Below are 22,913 nucleotides of genomic sequence, written 5' to 3' on the forward strand. Positions count from 1 at the left end.
CTGGAGAATGGATGAAGTAGTGGAAGTAGGTACACATAACCCCCAATATTCATGGGGATTAGGGGACACAGACCCTCATGAATGTGGAACTTCTGCAAATTATTTCTAAGTCATATGCAAAGAAATAACCACCAAAAGGCATCAAAATAAATTTCAACATCTCTACACAACCAAAAATCATTATATATATATATATATATATATATATATGTATATATACACACACACACATATATACATATCTTCCACCCTCCTCCCTCCCTCATATCTTGGCACTCCCCCTCATGCAGCAACAAAAATGGCACCTGCACTTGCAAACCTATCACATGAGGAGAGATTGGCTAAACTGGAGTTACCGACGCTGGAGCAAAGAAGAGAGGTGACCTACTGACCATCTACAGAATCATGAAAGGACTTACTAAACTGGGACAAGAGAAACACAAGAGGACATGGAAAGAAAATAAAAAAAACATAGCTACAGAGGAGAACTGAAGAAAAACAGTTTTCCACATAGAGTAGTGAACACTTGGAACAAACTGGACAATGAAATAGTATGCGCAAAAACCATTCATGAGTTTAAAAGCAAACTAGACACTGCGAGATACAAAGGCAGGACACCACAAGCATAGCTCCCCTTCCCGCAAAATACAACTAGGAAAATATATAAAAAAGCCTTGAATGTAGGGCATACAAGTACCAGGGATCACTTCTATTTTCTGTAGATTCATTAACCCCTTCCATACGGTGCCGCACACGTAGGCGTCATGGGGAGCGAGTGTATTCGCGAGGCTGCCATATCGGCGTCTTGATTATATTTATTGTAGTCGCCCCTCCATATTGACATTCTTTCTAATTCTTTTGTAATCGCATTTTCTATGGTTATCAAAATTCACGGGTGAAGAGAGAACGATCGATATAAGCGGTGACTATATTTTATGATGCGAGTATTATTATGACACGTCGTACGGCTGGCATTGGCTGCTGCCACCGAGATCTAAGTCCATGACGCCTACGTGTGCGGCACCGTATGGAAGGGGTTAATCAGTAGTGCTATGAGTAAGAGGAAAGGGTAGACCAAGGAAAAGGTGGGTTAAGCAATCAATCCTTTATCCCAGGTCTCTCCAACAAGAGAACCACAGCTCTCGGGTAACAAACAGCAGCCACTCAATTAGACCACACATCACCCATGGAAGAAATATTGTGTTGTCTGAGTATGGCCATATTAGGGCAATGTAGGAAGAAATGTTTGGTGTTTTTGTGTTGATTACATTTGGGGCTTATGTGGCAAAGCTAATTCTGTGTTGGTATTGTTTTAAAGCTGGATGTAGCCTGAACACACACCTGTTAGTGTGGTTCTTGGTTGATGTGAGAGGGATTTCTCTGAAGGGTTAGGATCTGTTTTGGTGATGCGGAGTTTTGTGGTTATTCTTGGAGCACTTGTTTTGTGATCTCCCTTCAGACCATTTACCCATAAAGGTCACTACAGAACTACAAACAAGAGAAATATATACCAACTACATACATGGCATACATGCACTTACCAACAACAGCTATTCACACAATACTATACCCGACATCTGGAAGCATGGCAACTTTTTCATAATTCCCAACAGTTCCAACATTATCTGCACCCCCTCCAAAGTCATAGAATGTCTCATGCTACAACTCATCACAACACATTTCTAGACCACTACACTCCACAAACACACTTCTGAAAAATCTCACACAAGTTTTCAATGGCATCAATTCATATAGCACCCACACAGAACACTTCTCATAACATTAGACAGTAAAGATTTTGATGCCATTCCCCATCATAATCTCACTAACAAAATATACAACAAAGACATGCACAATACCAAAAAATGGCTCGCCAATATCATGTCATAAAAGCCAGACAACTACAGTATATAGGCCACATTGCTAAAAAGGATCAGGAAAGGCTACCCAAGAGTTGTAGGTATTGTAGGAAAAAGATTACCAGGAAAACCATGCACAAGATGGATTGACAATGTGAAGGACTTCAGCAGTTTTGGGATAGATGTCCATGAGTGGATGACAGTGGTACAAAATTGTTGAGAGTAGAGGCAATGGGTTCGAGCAGTGCCAGTTTACTATTGGCCAAGTTGGAGATAAATGACTACTTAAGGATAATCTACTGATATTTTGTGTCTAGTGGAGATCAAACTCCCAAAACATGTTGATATACAGTTGGGGAACAATAGATACACCTCCTGGAGAAAAAGACAGAGAAGATAAATTGGGTGGAGGGTAATATTTGTGGTTAGACGTGATACAAAGGCAGGAGCATTTAATCTAAGAGAAGGTAAGCTAAAGCAATCCACCTAAAAATTGGAACTAAAGGAAAAAATAAAAAACTTCATGGTGGCATATGTACCCCCCCGCCCCAAGACAAGAGCTTGAAATGAAGCTGAATATAAGAAATGTTATTGGACACATTTCTTTTCCTCAAGAAAACTATTCAACAAAGCAATCTAGTCCTTACTAAAGATTTTAATTGCAGTGAGGTCAACCAGAAGGAATGGGAAGCAAGTGACAAAGCAGATTCCTGGGGAAATACTCTGTTAAGTATAGTTAGGGAGAACCTAATGACCCAATGGGTAAAGAAGGTGACCCAGGTAAGAGATGACATTCCCTGAAGATTAGATCTGTTACTGACCAAAGAGCTAGACATCAGCTCATTGAACTAACTTTGCCCAATGGTAAAAAATGACCAAGTAACAACTGAATTTCAGCTGGAAAATGAGGAAATACAGCCAAGGAATGAATGACATAGGCAGGGAAGACTCAGTTTTAGGAAAGCAGATTACTTTGGTTTAAAAAATTCTTTGAAGAAACAAACTGGGAGGAATTCATGAATACCACAGGAATAAAGATGAAATGGGAATTTTTTCTTGCCATTGGCAAATAAGGAGTGAACAAACATGCACCAAAGACTAGTGGAAGGAATAAGCAGAAACAAAACTGGTTTAACAAAAAGTGTGAAGAAATATATATGGAGAGAAATGAAAAGTACAGAAAAGGAAGATTGATGTACAACAAAATGAACTTAGGAAAAATACAGAAATTCTTACAAAATGCAAATTGGGAAAAATTTTACATTAAAGAGACAAAAGTGGAGGAGAAATGAGCAATCTATATGGAAATCTATAATGAAGGAGTGAATATGTAGTACTAAGACAGAAACAAGAGAGGGTGTACGTTAAATGCTGGTTCAATAGAAAATGCATTGAGGCAAAAGACAAAAGAGCCAAAGCTTGGAAAAGATGGAGAAAAGATAAAAAACCTGGAAAACGGCAAATATATAATATATATATAAAAATGAATATGTAAAAGTGCATAGAGAGGAAAATGAAACTATGAAAAAGACATTATAGAAAAATGTAAGGATCAACCAAAATTATTCTACAGATATGTGAATGGTAAACTTAAAAACAAACAGGAAATGGTGCAACTATGCCAAGGAAATATAGAATACACAGAAAATCTAGACATGGCCGAAGTCATGAACAACCACTTCAAGTCTGTTTTCACTAGAGAAAAAGTACAGCATTTGGACAAAGAATGTGAAGTGTGATCTCCCCCCCATGAGCAAAATAATATTAACACAAAGAAATAATGAAGTAATTAACAAACCTTGACTTTTGGAAATCACATGGCCTGGATGGAATTCCAACTGGATACTAAAAGAATGCAGAGAAGAACTAATGGACAAAATATACAACATAATAAGTTGCTTACTCAAAGAAGGAAAAATGCCAACATTGTACCAATATATAAAGGAGGAAACAATAACCAACTAATTTCAGACCAGTCGCACTGTAGCCAAAATTTGTGAGATTATCAAGAATAGATGGGTAAAACATCTGGAAGAAAATAATATAATAAACCCAAGACAATTTGGATTCAAACAGGGAAGATAATGTACCACATATTTAATCTGTTTTTACTCGAGACTAATAGATATAATACAAGAAAGGGATGGATGGGGTGATTGTACTTTCCTAGACTTACAAAAAGTCTTCAACAAAGGATTACAAGGGAGGAGCATGCCGACAGGAGACCTTTTGGTCCATAACTAGGTCGGATGGAAAAAAAAAAATCATAATAATAAAATAATAAAAACTATAATAATGTAAATAACAAATACATAAATAAATGCATAGGTATAGTTAGATAATAAACAAACAATAGTAAATAATAATAAATTGACATAACTAATTATAAATGAAAATCAAACAGACAAATGGTAACAAAACAAAATCAAATATAAAATAAATTATAATAAATTATAAAAAATTATTTTACATACATACATATACCAAAGGCTTTTCCCCCCTAAACTTAGTAACCATGTAGTATGCGCTGAAACTATCAGTTGTTTTAAAAAAACGATTAGACAACTTATGGACGGGGCTGACAGGTGGTGATGGTTACAGAGCTGCCTAGTGTAGCCCTTATGGTCTCTTGCAGTCTCCTTTATTCTTATGTTCTTATGTACTTCCAGCCTGCTGTCACTCTCTCCCCTTGTACATCTCATCACCTTACTTTTGCCCACATTTATCTTCAGTTCCTTCTTTCACACACCTTCTCAAACTCTGTCACTAACTTCCTCAATCCCTCCTCTGATCCTGCCACAAGCGCAGTGTTGTCCCCAAACAACAACTGGCTCACCTCCCACTTTTCTCCATTTTCTTTAATCATCTCCAACCCCTGACCCACTACCCTTGCATTCACCTCTCGCACCACCCCATCCATGTAAAGATTGGACAGCCAGGGTGACATAACACATCCCTGATGAAGTCCTACCTTTACCTCAAACCATTCACTCTCTCCATTTCTAATCCTAACACAAGCTCTACTACTCTCGTAAAAACTCTTGACTGCTCTTTAACAGCTTTCCTCCTATCCCATATATCTGCAGTACCTCCCACAGTGCCTTCCTGTCTACCCTGTCATAAGCCTTTTCCAGATCCATAAAAGCCAAATAAACATCCTTACCTTTTCCTATAGCTTTCTCACATATCTGTCTTACCTCAAAAATCTAATCTACACAACCCTTACCTGTCCTAAACCCACACTGTTCCTCACCAATTACTCCCTCTGTTCCTCTCCTAATCCTCTCAATCAAGACCCTCCCATAAGCCTTTCCAACTACACTCAACAAGCTGATCCCTCTGAAACTACTACACTCACACTTGTCCCCCTTTCCCTTGTAAAGTGGAACTATACAGGCACTCCTCCAGTACTCTACCCTCTCTTAACCCGCTAAGACCGACAGGCCTTAAATAGGGCTGCATCGCAAACGTCCGACAGGCCTTAAATGGGGCAGCTACTTTCAGCGCTAATAAAAACCGCGCTAAAATTGGTAGCACTGCTATATTTGGCCATGACGTAGTCCTATGGTAGTACTGTAGGCTAGCAGGAAGTAAACTGCTCTCGCCAGCCAGTGTGCCGCAAAATTTTGTGAGAGGCGTGCGCATCGTGTCACGGCGAGAATTTTTACGTATTTACGTCTTTACTTATTTACGAAACTATTATTTACAACTATGCATCTGGTGGTGACCATAAACGTGCCAAAAACGGCATCAACAACCCCTGTTGTTAGTGCACGAGGTCGGGCAAAGCGGGATTCTGTGAAGCCAATCGTGTCCACCCAGCACTGCTTGCCACCGCCAGAGAGGCGGAGAGTTGCCGCTACCACAATCTTCTCCAACTCTCGGTAATTATTCCGAGACAACTATGGTGAGTAGAGCAATAAAAACTTGTAGGATGATGCATTGTCATGTCTACTAACAGCAGATTTTTTTCCAGAGTAATTCATAAGAGTTGATTTTTTGATGACAATTGCGGTACTGGGAGATTGCTAAATTTTCGGCCGTCGGTCTTAGCGGGTTAAACAAACATTAAATAACCTCACCAGCCAGTCCACCATAACTGTACCTCCTTTCTTCAGACATTCTTCATGGCATCTATCCAACCCAGGTGCCTTACCTGCTCTCATCATCTTTACAGCTGCTTTCACTTCATCCTTCCCTATTTCTCCTCCTAGCGCTTCCCACTGCAACTACCTTTCTCTCCCTATCCTCCTTCACATTTAGCAACTCCCTTAAATACTCTGCCCACCTTCCTTTCACTGCCTTCTCTTCTATTATCATCTCTCCATCGGCACCTTTTACCTTTTCTTCTCTACTTGATTCGCCTCTTTTAATTTCCTTCCAAAACATCTTTTTATTACTTTCAAAATTTTCTGTCATACTCTTTCCCCATTTCACATCTGCTCTCCTCTTTGCTTCCTTTATCTTATGCTTAACTTCCCTTCTCTTTATTTTGTACCTCTCATACGATTCCTTTATCCTAATTTGTAGCCAATCTATGAGGAGGGATACAAGGCAACCTACTAAACTGGATAGAAGATTTCCTTAACCCCTTCCATACGGTGCCACCTACGTAGGCGGCATGAGGAGCAAGTGGATACGCGAGGCTGCCATATCGGCATCTTGATTATATTTATTGTAGTTGCCCCTGCATAATGACATACTCTCTAACTGTCTTCATCACATTTTCTATGGTTATCAAAATTCATGGGTGAAAGAGAGAACGGTCGATATAAGCGGTGACTATTTTTTATGATGCGAGTATTAAAACGAAACATCGTACGTCTGGCAGCTTATGCTGCCCGCGAGATTTTGGCCCGTAGTGAAGTGGTTAATGGTAGAAAAATGAGAGTAGTACTCAGAGAAAAATATTCAGGTTGGATGGTGATTAGTGGAGTTCTGCAAGGATCTGTATTGGCTCCAATAATGTTTGCTATTTATGTGAATGACATGGATGATGATGTGCAATGTTACATGAGCTTGTTTCCAGACAATGCTAAACTGTTGTGGAAAGTGAAAACCGAAACAGACTGTGAATCACTACAGAGACCTGAACAAGGTTTGGAAATGGCGTCAGAAGTGGGAAATATAGTATAATGGAGTTTGGAAAATGTAAAAAAAGAATATCAGTTCAATATACATCCATCCATCTCATCCTAGAATGCCCCCTCATATTCACTCCTTCCACCTCTGCCTTCCACACTTCTTTTACTAATCTTTCTTCACTCATTCTTTCCATGTGTCCAAACCATCCTAATACTCTTTCATCAACCCTAACTCCCAGTTCCCTTTCCATCCCTGTTCTCCTCCTCACCTCCTCATTTCTCACTCCATCTAGCCTAGTAACCCCTAACATACTTCTCAGACATTTCATCTCAAACACATTCAAACTCCTTCTTTCTTCCTCTCTCATGTTCCAGGTTTCTGCCCCGTACAATGCTGTTGGCACAATCACTCCTTCATATAACCTCCTCTTAGCATCCATTCCCAGATGTCTATTTTTCATTTCACTTTTGGATCCACCAAGACATTTACTCGCTTCTCTCAATCTACATTCTACCTTCACCCCCACTCCTCCCTTTCCTGCCACATTTGCACCCAAGTATCTAAAACTATCCACTTCCTCCAGTCTTTCACCCTTAATGCTCACTTCCAGTCTGCTGTCACTCTCTCTCTTTGTACATCTCATCACCTTACTTTTACCCACATTTATCTTCAGCTTTCTTTTTTCACACACCTTCTCAAACTCTGTCACTAACTTCCTCAATCCCTCCTCTGATCCTGCCACAAGCGCAGTGTTGTCCCTAAACAACAACTGGCTCACCTCCCACTTTTCTCAATTTTCTTTAATCATCTCCAACCCCTGACCCACTACCCTTGCATTCACCTCTCGCACCACCCCATCCATGTAAAGATTGAACAGCCAGGGTGACATAACACATTCTTGACGAAGTCCCACCTTTACCTCAAACCATTCACTCTCTCCATTTCTAATCCTAACACAAGCTCTACTACTCTCATAAAACTCTTGAATGCTCTTAACAGCTTTCCTCCTGTCCCATATATCTGCAGTACCTCCCACAGTGCCTTCCTGTCTACCCCGTCGTAAGCCTTTTCCAGATCCGTATTTACTTATTTGGATGAAGAAATTATTAGAAAAATAATAGCCACACTAATAAGGCCTAGACTGGAGTATGCTGTGTATCTATGGTCACCCAGTACCAAAGAGATTATGAAGAAAATTGAAAGAATACAGAGAGCAACCATGAAAATGGCTCCAGCACTTTCAAACTTGTCATATGAAGAGATACTGGCTAAACTGAAGTTACTGACTTTGGAACAAAGAAGAGAGAGAGGCAACCTACTGACCATCTATTGAATTATGAAAGGCATAGAAATACTTGATAGAGAAGACTTACTAAATTGGGACAAGAGAAACACAAGAGGACATGGAAAGAAACTCAAAAAGGATGGTTATAGAAGAGATCTGAAGAAAAACAGTTTTCCATAGAGTGATGGACACTTGGAACAAACTGGATGAAACAATAGTATGTGCAAAAACCATACATGTAATTTAAGAGCAAACTAGACACTGCAAGATACAAAGGCAGAACACCACTAGCATAGCTCCCCTTCCCGTAAGATACAACTAGGTAAATACACACACACACGTTGATCATGGTGGCAACATGCATATATTGGCACTCCTGAAATACTTTAAAAAAAACTAAATGGTTTAACAGTGATACAATTATAGAATACCTAGGGTGTGATATATGGGAAGGGGAGTGCTCGTAGATACCTGGAATGATTACTTTACAATGTAAATAGTGTGTCATTGAAGTGAAATATAAGAAAATTATGATGGGCCAGAGAAACCACAAGATGGCTGCCCGTCTTGATACAATGTAAACATGTACCCAGAGCCATCTACCAGCACAGGGGCGAAGCAGAATGCTGGATATATGGAATAACTTAGATGAAAAAACAGTGTGTGCAAATACTATTTATGATTTTAAGAATAAACTTGATGCTGAAAGATACAAAGACGGGTCACCACGAGCATAGCTCGCTTCCCGTATAATACAACTAGGTAAATATATATATATATGAAAACTCCTAGACCTATGCCTTTACTTTTTTTTAGGAATGTCCCTTTAGGGCTACAGGTAGCAGGATTCCTAGTCGTATCCCCTTCCTGTTTTTTTGTTGTCTCATACAACTCAAGTGGGAAGACTTGGTGGCAACATTTTTTCCCCCCACCACAGGGTTAGGCACAAAAAGGAAATGAATATTCAGAAAAATGGTACATGACAGTAACAAGGGGTGGGGAGCCAGCATAATGGAGGGGCAGTCACAGTATAATAAAAGTGTCATAATTTCTCTATGAACAGAGATTTTCTCTATCGCAGACAAAATGATGTGTGGCTCTGGTCTGCAGGGGGATTCCCATATAGACCCTAAAGTATCAGCTGCATGCTACTTTACCACAATAATATGCAGCCAATACCCCAAACAGGGAGGTATGATAGGAAGTATGATAAGGGTTACTAGGCTAGATACAATGAAAAATAAGGTGAGGAGAACAGGGGTGGAAAGTTAGTTGGGCGATAGGATTGATGAAAGAGTAATGGGATGGTTTCGACACATGGAAAGAATGAGTGAAAAAAACTAGTAAAAAGAGGTGTGCAAGGTAGAGGTGGAAAGAGTGAACATAAGGGGGCAACCTAGGATGAGATAGATGGTGTAAAAGGGGCATTGGGAAAGAGAGGAATGTCTGTTGAGGAAGAATGGGAAAGGACAGAAGATAGGGGTGAGTGGCGAATGGTTGTGTATGGATGATGCTGTGATGCATGAGGGGGAGTGAGTGGGGGATGGGGGATAAGGGAGTATGTACGAGAAATAAATTGATGCAGCATGAGGGGACAGAGAGGGGGGTTGCTGATTTAATGAAGCTGCCTTGCTGTGGATGTGCTGTGTCTTGTAACACTGCAACACCCAGGGCAGTGGACAAGATGCAGGATGACTCATTATCAAGGAGGTGCCAAGATAAGAGGGAGGGAAGAGGGTAGAGGGGAGTGGAGTATGTTGGGGATGGAATGGGTGGGAGTGGTTTATGCCTTTGTTTTTTGGCTACCTCCCTTGTATGGGGAAAAAAGCCTTTGGTACATGTGTGTGTGTGTGTGTGTGTGTGTACCGTATTTTCCGGACCATAAGGCGCGGGCAAAATCCTTAAAATCGGGCAAAATCCTTAAAATCAGCCAAAATCGTGTTGTGCGCCTTATGTGTGGCTTCAGTGCAAAAAAATGCCTAGGACAGTGACGTACTACTTTGACACGTTTCGTAGCTAGCCTGCCGACGGCGACAGTGCATAGGCCTAGCAAAAGTTATAACCAAGATGAATGTATCTTGACAAGAAAATTGAGAAAACGTCGACAGTTTTCGAGTCCATGCCACCGCATTCATTCACACTATCATGGCTATGACATGATAGCGTCCACAACACAGACAGCCATTTTGCATTGGTCTAGTCTCGCTCCACTCAGACTGTAGTCATTTGGATATTTTTTTTAGTTTCGACCATGGGCACAATATAGCAATATAAAATTAATTATTATCTTTATAAATTAAAATGTATCAATGTAATATGGAATTTTGTGGGCGGAAATGAAAATAAAAAATACCTTGCTACAAGCAAATATGCTAATGAACAAAGTCGGTAGCATAGGATCGGGATGCCAACATCTCTCACGACGACGACAACGAGGACGAGCCGGATGACATTTAATTTGCAGGAAATGATTTATTAAACACAGGTTAGGTTAGGTTAGGTTAGGTTAGACAAATTTATCACCCTTTCATTTCTTCGACGTCGGCATCTATCATAACAATCATGGCATACCATTCGTCCGACATGACTTCGTTACTTACGAAATCTGTTTAAGCACCTTTTTTGTTTTTTATTTCCGCTCACAAAATTGCATATTACGTTGATACATTATAATTTACAAAATTAATAATTAATTTTCTATTGCTATATTGCGCCCATGGTCGAAACTAAAAATTTACCTTCATTTGTAATCTTGTGTTTTTAAGTGAATAGAGAATTCCGGGAATAAAACTGCTAATGTTGGTTTTATTCCCCACAATTCCGTAACGTGTTTATGTTGTTTTTTAGGGGTATTGGCAGGGCAGACCGTCCATGGAGGTGGTCTGATTTCACTGACCAAAATAAAAAAATATATCATTTATTTTTGTAATTTTGCTAAATCCCAACCGATTTTTCTCATTCAACAACGAAAATGTTCAGTTCTGAATGCACTCACATATGCATGATTATCCAATGACGAGACCAGGTGCACCTTATGGTCAGGTGCACCTTATGTAAGGACGGGGAATAGCAAATTACGGGTGCGCCTTATGGTACGAAAAATATGGTATATATATATATATATATAATATATATATATATATATACATATATATATATATATATATATACACATATATATACATATATATATACATATATATATATATGTACACATACAACATATATACATATATCACCATCAAGAAAAAGGAATTAAAAAATTCATATATTTCATTATGAAAATAGCAGTGATGATTATAAGGGATAGAATACTACTCCAAAAGTCAGACAAGAAGAATCTAAACAAAATTGAAAAAGGAGCTCAAAAGCTTGTATAAAACTTTATTTTTTCCAGGAAACTTACCTCTGGATGGAAAAAAATTTCTGGGCCTAAAAATCTTTCATATCCAATATCTATGCTGAAAGTTTGGTTGTTCATGGGGTTAAGGCCATCATACTTCTTGATCCATTTAACTGGGTCACTGTCATACTTGTTGAACTCTTTGGCAATGTCTGGGCAGATGTAACTGAACTTTTCTAGAAGGCAAAATAGGAAGTAAACATGTGTCAGTTACAGCCTGTTTATTCTCATTTGATGAATACTTTATTAAGATAAAAACTAAGTAAATGAAGGATACATACACACAAATAGATATGTAGACACACACACACAGTTTAGGTTGGTCTTTGCTTTTATCTACTACGAAAACGATATGATGGATAAATACAAACACCTACCTAAACTATTTTACAGATACGTAAATGACAAACTAAAAGATAACACAAAATAGTGAAACTGTGCAAAGGAAATAAAGAATATATAGAAGATATGGAAATGGCTGAAGTAATGACTAGGCATTTTAAGTCTATATTTACAATTGAAAGCTCACAATTTTGTGATGAAGGACAGTGAGCAAGATCCTCTGAAATAAAAGAAATAATGGTGACAGAGAAAGAAATAAGGGACCAAATAAAGAACCATGATGTCAGAAAGTCATACGGGTCGGATGGAATTGCGAACTGCATACTGAAAGAATGTATAGATGAACTAAGGCAAAATACACAAGATAATTGTCTTCAATTACAAGATTGGAAAAATGCAAATATTGTACCAATATACAAAAGAGGAGAGAAAGAAAATCCAACAAACTATAGGCCAGTATCCCTTACAAGCACAGTAGCAAAAATGTGCAAAAAAGTTATAAAAAATAAATGGTTTAAACACTTGGAAGAGAACAGTATACTAAATCCTAAATATTTTGGTTTTAGAAGTGGAATATCATGTACCACAAACTTAATGCTTTTACTCAAGATTAATAGAAATAATACAAGAGACAGATGGGCAGATTGTGCTTTCTTGGACTTGCAAAAGGCTTCTAAGTACCACACAAAAAGCTACTAAGAAAAATTGAAGTAATAGGTGGAATACAAGGAAAATTATTGGAATGGATGAAAGATTCCTTGAATGGAAGAAAAATTACTGTGGTACTTAGAGACAAGAACTCAAATTCAGAAGATATGATAAGCGGAGTCCCCCAAGGCTCTGTATTGGCTCCGATAATGTTTGCTATTTACAGTAAACTTCCACTTATCCGAACTCCAAGGGGGATTAGAAATGTCCGATTAACCGAAATGTTCGGTTAATCCGACTTTGTATGTTTCATTCCCGTAGAGTTTTGAGCGGTAATGTCAGCTGCAATATTCGTACCTGTAAACTTAACATACACATGGAATTGCTTATAATAGTTCATAAACATATTCTATAGAGTATAAAGAGAAAATGTTTAAGGAGAGCTTGTGATACTGTATCGTCACCGAGAGGACTCACGAATGTATGTACTGTACTGCCAAACAGCCGATCAGGTGTAAACATGGAGTGTACTGCCACTGTGTGAGCACTTGGTGAAGCTTGCGGGTGGCACAGGGGTGGCGGAAGAGGCGGCGGGGTGTTTGAATGCTCGGTTGAGATCCAAATACGTTCGGTTAAAGCGATGACTACCGTATTGAGAAAATGTTCGGTTAATGCGATTATTCGGTTAAAACGCGTTCGGATAAGCGCGAGTTTACTGTATATAAATGATATGGAAGAAGTCGTGGAATGTTATATGAACTTCTTTGCAGATGATGCGAAACTATTAAAGAGAGTAAGTGCTGAGGAAGACTGCAAAACTTTTCAAGAAGACCCGGACAAACTATAGACCGGTATCCCTTACAAGCACAATTGCAAAAATATGCGAAAAGTTATCAAAAATAAATGGTTTAAACACTTGGAAGAGAACAATATACTAAATTCTAAAAATTTTGGTTTTAGAAATGGAATATCATGTACCACAAACTTAATGCTTTTACATACATACATACATATACCAAGGCTTTTTCCCCCTTCCAAGGGAGGTAGCCAAAAAGGGAAAGGCATAAAAACACTCCCACCCATTTCATCCCCAAATACACTCCACACCCCTCCCATCTGAGCACCTCCTGGATTACGGGTCATCCCTGCACCCTGCCCACCACCCTGGGTCAGAAGCAGTGTCGCAAGACACAGCACATCCACAGCAAGGCCGCTTCATTTAATCGGCAACCCCCCCTTGCATATAAGGAGAGGACGGGGAGAAATCCCTTCGGGCTGCGTCAAAATTTACTCACACATACTACCCCACCCCCCGCCCATTCCTCATCATGCAATCACAACATCATCCATATACAACCATTCTCCACTCACCTCTGTCTTCCGTCCTCTCCCTTCCTTCCTCAACAGACATTCCCCTCTTCCCCAAAGCCCCCTTCACCCCATCCATCCACCTCATCCTAGGACGTCCCCTCATGTTCACTCCCTCCACATCTGCCTTCCATACCTCTTTTACTAGTCTTTCTTCACTCATTCTTTCCATGTGTCCAAACCATCCTAATATTCTTTCATCAACCCTATCTCCCAAATCCTTTTTCACCCCTGTTCTCCTCCTCACCTCCTCATTTCTCACTCTATCTAGCCTAGTAACCCCCATCATACTTCTCAGACACCTCATCTCAAACACATTCAAACTCCTTCTCTCTTCTTCTCTTATGTTCCATGTTTCTGCCCCATACAGTGCTGTTGGCACAATCACTCCTTCATACAGTCTCCTCTTCGCATCCATTCCCAAATGTCTATTCCTCATTACACACTTTAATCCACCAAGGCATTTACTCGCTTCTCTCAATCTACATTCTACCTCCACCTTTTCCTGCTACACTTGCACCCAAGTATCTAAAACTATCCACTTCCTCCAGTCGCTCTCCCTTAATGTTCACTTCCAGTCTACTGCCACTTTCACCCCTTGTACATCTCATCACCTTACTTTTACCCACATTTATCTTTAGCTTTCTTCTATCACATACTCTCCCAAACTCTGCCACCAGCTTCCTCAATCCCTCCTCTGACCCTGCCACAAGCGCAGTGTCGTACGCAAACAACAGCTGGCTCACCTCCCACTTTTCTCCATTTTCTTTAACCATCTCCAATCCCTGACCCACTACCCTAGCATTCACCTCTCGCACCACCCCATCCATGTACAAGTTGAACAGCCAGGGCGACATAACGCATCCTTGACGAAGTCCCACCTTTACTTCAAACCACTCACTCTCTCCATTTCTAATCCTGACACAAGCTCTACTACTCTCATAAAAACTCTTGACAGCTCCCAAAAGCTTTCCTCCTATCCCATATATCTGCATAACCTCCCACAGTGCCTTTCTGTCTACCCTATCATAAGCCTTTTCCAGATCCATAAAAGCCCAAAAAACATCCTTCCCCTTTCCTATAGCTTTCTCACATATCTGTCTTACCACAAAGATCTGATCTACACAACCTCTACCTGTCCTAAATCCACACTGTTCCTCACCAATTACTCCTGTTCCTCTCCTAATCCTCTCAATTAAGATCCTCCCATAAGCTTTCTCTACTACACTTAACAGGCTAATCCCTCTGAAACTACTACATTCACACTTGTCCCCTTTTCCCTTGTAAAGAGGAACTATACAGGCACTTCTCCAGTCCTCCGGTACTCTACCCTCTCTCCAGCAAACATTAAATAACCTCACCAACCAGTCCACCATCACTGAACCTCCCTTTTTCAGACATTCTGCATGGCATCCATCTAGACCAGGTGCCTTACCTGCTTTCATCATCTTTACAACTGCCTTCACCTCATCCTTCCTTATTTCTCCTCCATTCTCCTCACTCATCACTCTCATTTTCTTCTCATTTCCCACTGCAGCTATCTTTCCTTCCCTATCCTCCTTCACATTTAGCAACTCCCTAAAATATTCTGCCCATCTTCCCCTTACTGCCATCTCTTCCATTATCATCTCTCCATCTGTACCTTTTACCTTTTCTTCCCTACTTGATTCGCCTCCTCTTCCTCTCTTAATTTCTTTCCAAAACATCTTTTTATTACTTTCAAAATTTTCTGTCATACTCCTACCCCATTTCACATCTGCTCTCCTCTTTGCCTCCTTTACCTTTTGCTTTACTTCTCTTTTCTTTTCTTTGTACGTCTAATATGACTCCCCCGTCCTCTTTTGTAACCAATCTGTGAATGCTCGCTTCTTCTCTTCTACAACCTTCTTTGTTTCCTCATCCCACCATTCACTACCCTTTCTTCTATTTCCCCCTGTCCTTCTTGTTCCACACACCATCCTTGCACTTTAAGACTCCCTCCTTGAACCATCCCCATTCCTCCTCCACACCCATCTCTGCTCCATCCTTTACTCCTTCCCACTCCTCCTTCAGCTTCTTTTTGTACTCCTTCTCCTTTTCCTTTTCATTCAAGGAGTTCACTCTAAGAACCTCCCTACCTTTTGTCCCTTTCCTCTTTTTCCATCTATCCTCCACTCTCAGCTTACCTTCCACCAAAATATGATCTGATATTCCCCCACCCTCTCCCCTTAGCACATGTACATCCTTAACTCTTCCTATCATAATCCTATTTACCACTACATAATCCATTAGCGCCCTATCTACCACCCTTATTCCACCCCCCTCTCCCATGTGTACTTATGCTTGACTTTCTTCCGAAACACTGTATTTGCTATCATCAACTCTCTTTCTAGACACATTTCCACCATCAAATCTCCACTACGATTCTTTCCTGGAACTCCACATTTCCCAACCACTCCATCGATTGGACCATTTCCCACCCTAGCATTAAGGTCTCCCAGTACTATTACATTGACATTTCTTCCTAAACCCTCTATGCACTCATTTAAATCTATCCAAAAGGCCTCCCTTTCTTCCACGCTCTTCTCACTGCCAGGCCCATATGTACTTACAAAGACCCACATCTCCTTTCCCAGTTTCACCTTCATCCACATTATCCTTGAGGAAACCTCCTTCCACTCCACTACCTGTTTACCTATCTCCTCACTTACTAGAATAGCCACCCCTTCCCTCCCTCGCCCTCTCTTCACTCCTGATAACCTCCCACTTACACTCCCAAACTTACACTCACCCTTCCCTTTCAACTTAGTCTCACTCAAAGCCAACACATCCATCTTTCTTCTCACAAACATACTACCTATATCTTCCCTTTTACTCTCATCTGTACCACATCCACGCACATTAAAAGACCCAAACCTTAGGGTGCTGGCCTGAGGCCCTCCAGCACCCTTTATGCCTTCACTTTTCTTTTTAGGTTATATGCCCCGTGGGGCTACAGGGAGAAGGATGCCTAGTCCCTCTCCCCGTCCCTTTCTTTTCGCCTCTTACGATCCAAGTGGGATACTTGGTGGCAGTATTCTTTCCCCCCACCACAGGGAATTCCCCCATCACAGAAAGAGAATACTCAGAGAAATGGTACAGGACAGCAACAAGGGGTTGGGGGACAGCATAACGGAGGGACAGTTGTAGTATAAAAGTGTCATCATTTCTCTATGAACAGAATTTCTTCTATCATAGACAAAATGATGTGTGGCTCTGGTCCGTAGGGGTGCCCCATATAGACCCTAAAGTATCGACTGCATGCTACTTTGCCACAGTAACAAGCAGCCAATACTCAAGATTAATAGAAATAATACAAGAGACAGATGGGCAGATTGTGCTTTCTTGGATTTACAAAAGGCTTCTGACTAAGTACCACACAAAAAGCTAAGAAAAATTGAAATAATAGGTGGAATACAAGGAAAATTATTGGAATGGATGAAAGATTTCTTGAATGGAAGAAAAATTACTGTGATACTAAGAGACAAGAACTCAAATTCGGAAGATAAGATAAGCTGAGTCCCCTAGGGCTCTGTATTGGCTCCAATAATGTTTGCTATTAATATAAATTATATGGAGGAAGGCAGGGAATGTTATATGAACTTCTTTGTAGATGATGTGAAAATATTAAAGAGAATAAGTACAGAGGAAGACTGCAAATCTTTTCAAGAAGACCTGGACAAAGTCTGGAAATGGAGTCAGAAGAGTGAAGTAAACTTCAAAAACAAGAAATGTAGTATCATGGAATATGGTAAAAGCAAAAATAGAATATCGGGTCAATATAAAATTGGTATGAAGGAAGTTAAAAAAAAGTAAACTCAGAAAGGGACCTAGGAATAACTATCTCAAATTACATGACACCAAAAAACATGTCTACAAATTAGTTGGAAAAACTTTTAACTTATCAAGATCAATGAAAGTGGCCTTTGACTACATGGATGAAGAAATGGTAAAGTACATACTAGTTACACTTATAATACCAAAATTGGAATACGCAGCATCACTATGGACACCTTGTTCTAAATAGAAAAAAAGAAAAGAAAAGAAAAAAAAAAAAAAAAAAAAAAAAAAAATTCAAAGAGGAACGACAAAGATGGCTCCAACACTTTGCAACTTGGCATATGAACAAATATTGGCTAAATTAAATTTACCAACCCTTTGAACAAAGAAGAGAAAGAGGTAATTTGCTAACCATCTACAGAATTATGAAAGGGATGGAAATTCTTGATAGAGATGACCTACTAAAATGGGACAGAAGAAATACAAGAAGACACGAGAAGAAACTTAAGAAGGGCAGTTACAGAAGAGATCTGAAAAAAGAATAGCTTCCCACAAGGAGTGATAGATATCTGGAACAAACTGAATGAGGAAACAGCGAGTGCTAAAAGTATACATGACTTTAAGAAAATACTGGATGAGGAAAAATACAATTGGGGGTCACTATGAGCAAAGCCCTCTTCCAGCAAAATACAACTAGGTAAATACAAACCACAAAGCACAATGTAAAGGAGGCAAAGAGGAGAGCAGATGTGAAATGGGGTAAGAGTATGTCAGAAAATATTGAAAGTAATAAAACGATGTTTTGGAAAGAAATTAAGAGAGGAAGAGGATGCAAATAAAGTAGAGAAGAAAAGGTAAAAGGTGCAGATGGAGAGATGATAACGGAAGAGAGAGTAAGGGGAAGATGGGCAGAATATTTTAGGAAGTTGCTAAATGTGAAGGAGGATAGGGAGGGAAAGATAGTTGCAGTGGGAAATGCTAAGAAAATGACTGTGATGAGTGAGGAAAATGGAGGAGAAATAAGGAAGGATGAAGTGAAAGCAGCTGTTAACCTCTTCCATACGGTGCCGCATACGTAGGCGGCATGAGGAGCAAGTGGATATGCGAGGCTGCCATATCAGCGTCTTGATTATATTTATTGTAGTTGCCCCTGCATAATGACATACTCTCTAAACTGTCTTCATCACATTTTCTATGGTTATCAAAATTTACGGGAGAAAGAGAGAATGATCGATATAAGCGGTGACTATTTTTTATGATGTGAATATTATGACGAAAACATTGTACTTCTGGCAGCTCATGCTGCCCGTGAGATTTTGGCCCGGAGTGAAGTGGTTAAGATGATGAGAGCAGGTAAGGCACCTGGTCTGGATGGATGCCATGCAAAATGTCTAAAGAAAGGAGGTACAGTGATGGTGGACTGGCTGGTGAGGTTGTTTAATGTTTGCTGGAGAGAGGGTAGAGTACCGGAGGAGTGGAGGAGTGCCTGTATAGTTCCACTTTACAAGGGAAGGGGGGACAAGTGCGAGTGTAGTAGTTCCGGAGGGATTAGCTTGTTGAGTGTATTTGGGCTTGTGGGGGGGTCTTGATTGAGAGGATTAGGAGAGGAACAGAGGGAGTAATTCGTGAGGAACAGTGTGGATTTAGGATGGGTGGAGGTTGTGGAAAGACAGATGTGTGAGAAAGCTATAGGAAGGGGGAAGGATGTTTTTTGGGCTTTTATGGATCTGGAAAAGGCTTACGACAGGGTAGACAGGAAGGCACTGTGGGAGGTTTTGCGGATGTGCGGGATGGGAGGAAAGCTTCTAGGAGCTGTCAAGAGTTTTTACGAGAGTAGTGGAGCATGGTTCGGGATTGGAAAGGGAAAGGGAGAGGGTGAGTGGTTCGAGGTAAGGGTGCACCTTTTACCTTTTCTTCTCTACTTGATTTGAAGTACCACATAAAAAGCTAATAAGAAAAATTGAAATAATAGGAGGAATACAAGGTGAGCTACTGGAATGGATGAAAGATTTTTCTAGTGGGAGAAAAATAAGAGTGGTACTTAAGAGACAAATACTCGAACTGGGAAGATGTGATAAATGGCATCCCGCAAGGCTCTGTATTGGCTCCTTTAATGTTTGCCATATACATAAATGATTTGGATGAGGGAGTGAAGTGTTACATGAAATTCTTTGCTGATGATACTAAATTACTCAAGAGAGTAAGCACAGAAGACTGCAGATCGCTACAAGAAGACCTAGACAAAATATGGGAATGGAGTTAGAGGGGTGAAGTGAACTTTAACCTTAAGAAATGTAGTATAATGGAATTTGGAAAAAGCAAAAATAGAATATCGGTTCAATATAAAATTGGTACCAAGGAAGTAAAAAAAAAAGTCGACTCAGAAAGGGACCTGGGAATGATTATCTCAAGTGACTTGACACCTGATAAACATGTCAATAAATTATTTGGAGAGACTTTTAACTTAAGATTATTTTGAAAGTAATAAAAATATGTTTTGGAAAGAAATTAAGAGAGGAAGAGGAGACAAATCAAGTGGAGAAGAAAAGGTAAAAGGTGAAGATGGAGAGATGTTAACCCCTTCCATACGGTGCCGCACACGTAGGCGTCATGGACTTAGATCTCGGTGGCAGCAGCCAATGCCAGCCGTACGTGTCGTAATAATACTCGCATCATAAAATATAGTCACCGCTTATATCGATCGTTCTCTCTTTCACCCGCGAATTTTGAAAGTCACAGAGAATGGGATTCAGGGCACATTTGAGAGAATGTAAAAACAAAGGGGCGACTACAATAAATATAATCAAGACGCCGATATGGCAGCCTCGCGAATACACTCGCTCCCCATGACGCCTACGTGTGCGGCACCGTATGGAAGGGGTTAATGGAAGAGAAGGCAGGAAAGGGAAGGTGGGGAGAGTACTTTAGGGAGTTACTAAATGTGGAGGATAGTGAGGGAAAGATAGTTGCAGTGGGAAGTGCTAAGAAAATGACTGTGATGAGTGAGGAAAATGGAGGAGAAATAAGGAAGGATGAAGTGAAGGCCGTTGTTAAGATGATGAAAGCAGGTAAGGCACCTGGTCTGGATGGATGCCATGCAGAATGTCTAAAAAAAAAAGGAGGTACAGTGATGGTTGACTGGCTGGTGAGGTTATTTAATGTTTGTTGGAGAGAGGGTAGAGTGCCAGAGGACTGGAGGAGTGCCTGTATAGTTCCACTTTACAAGGGAAAAGGGGACAAGTGTGAATGTAGTAGTTTCAGAGGGATTAGCTTGTTAACCTCTTCCATATGGTGCCGCCTACGTAGGCGGCATGAGAAGCAAGTGGATACGCGAGGCTGCCATATCAGCGTCTTGATTATATTTATTGTAGTTGCCCCTGCATAATGACATACTCTCTAAACTGTCTTCATCACATTTTCTATGGTTATCAAAATTCACGGGTGAAAGAGAGAACGATCGATATAAGTGGTGACTATTTTTTATGATGCGAGTATTATGACAAAACATCGTACGTCTGGCATCTAATGCTGCCCGCGAGATTTTGGCCCATAGTGAAGTGGTTAAGAGTAGTTGGGAAGGCTTATGGGAGGATCTTGATTGAGAGGATTAGGAGAGGAACAGGGGGAGTAATTGGTGAGGAACAGTGTGGATTTAGGACAGGTAGAGGTTGCATAGATCAGATTTTTGTGGTAAGACATATTTGAGAAAGCCATAGGAAAAGGTAAGTATGTTTTTTGGGCTTTTGTGGATCTGGAAAAGGCTTATGATAGGGTAGACAGGAAGGCACTGTGGGAGGTTTTGCAGATATATGGCATAGGAGGAAAGCTTCTAGGAGCTGTCAGGAGTTTTTATGAGAGCATATGTCAGCATTAGAAATGGAGAGAGTGATTGGTTCGAGGTAAAGGTGGGACTTCATCAGGGATGTGTTATGTCGGCCCTGGCTGTCCAACTTATACATGGATAGGGTGGTGCAAGAGGTAAATGCAAGGGTGGTAGGTCAGGGATTGGAGATGGTTAAAGAAAATGGAGAAAAGTGGGAGGTGAGCCAGCTGTTGTTTGCGGATGACACTGCGCTTGTAGCAGGATCGGAGGAGGGATTGAGGAAGTTGGTGACTGTTTGGGAGAGTGTGTGAAAGAAGAAAGTTGAAGATAAATGTGGGTAAAAGTAAGGTGATGAGATGTACAAGGGGTGAAAGTGGCAGCAGACTGGAAGTGAGCATTAAGGGAGAGCAACTGGAGGAAGTGGATAGTTTTAGATACTTGGGTGCAAATGTGGCAGGAAAAGGTGGAGTGGAGGTGTAGGTAGAATGTAGATTGAGAGAAGTGAGCAAATGCCTTGGTGGATTAAAAAGTGTAATGAGGAATAGACATTTGGGAATGGGGGCTAAGAGGAGATTGTATGAAGGAGTGATTGTGTCAACAGTACTGTATGGGGCAGAAACATGGAACATAAGAGAGGAAGAGAGAAGGAGTTTGAATGTGTTTGAGATGAGGTGTTTGAGAAGTATGATGAGGATTACTAGGCTGGATAGAGTGAAAAATGAGGAGGTGAGGAGGAGAACAGTGGTGGTAAGGGAGTTGTTGTCGTTCCCTAGACTGTCTGTCCGAGCAGTCCCGTCTCCCCAAGGAAGGCCACAGCCGAAACTGGGTTTTCCCACAAATCCTTTATAGAGTGTATGTTGTGTTGTTTGCGTGCATGATTGTGTATAATGCAGTCTTCCATTATGTGTTGTATGGTATGGGGTGAAGTGTTACATCCTGGGCAGCTGTTCACAACACGGTCGTCCAGCCTCTTCTGGTAGCTTAGAAGTGCTGGGTGGTGACCGCATCGCAGTCTGGCCAAGTGGACTCTGTCCTTACGTGGGAGAGAGGATTCAGAAGGGTGGATATCAGGGGGTCTGGCATGCAGCAGTGTGTTGTCTTTCAGTGTGTTAATGGAGCGGTGAGTGATATGATTATGAATATGTTTCCGGAGGCTGGTATTTGGTGGTTGTGGAGGAAGAGAAGAGAGTATCTGTGTTTAATAAAGGTCTTTGGGTGTAGTTTTAATGTTTCTTGGTGTGTGTGGGTGTTCTGCTATGTAGTGTAGCGGGTGTGATGTGTTTGTGGTGGCTGCAGCAAGTG

General features: G+C 40.6%; 1 protein-coding gene across 1 annotated transcript in view; it reads right to left on the minus strand.

Annotated features, from left to right (window-relative positions):
• The window catches only part of Arp3 (Actin-related protein 3), a 197,927-nt gene that overhangs the window by 45,429 nt on the left and 129,585 nt on the right, over window positions 1-22,913 (minus strand). The window contains exon 6 of the mRNA XM_076199005.1: window positions 11,636-11,808. Coding sequence (XP_076055120.1) covers window positions 11,636-11,808 — 173 coding nt within the window. The remainder of the gene's footprint in view (window positions 1-11,635; window positions 11,809-22,913) is intronic.

The sequence above is a fragment of the Oratosquilla oratoria genome, chromosome 15 (genome assembly GCF_046742065.1).
Source record: "Oratosquilla oratoria isolate Oo_2021 chromosome 15, ASM4674206v1, whole genome shotgun sequence".
NCBI lineage: Eukaryota > Metazoa > Arthropoda > Malacostraca > Stomatopoda > Squillidae > Oratosquilla > Oratosquilla oratoria.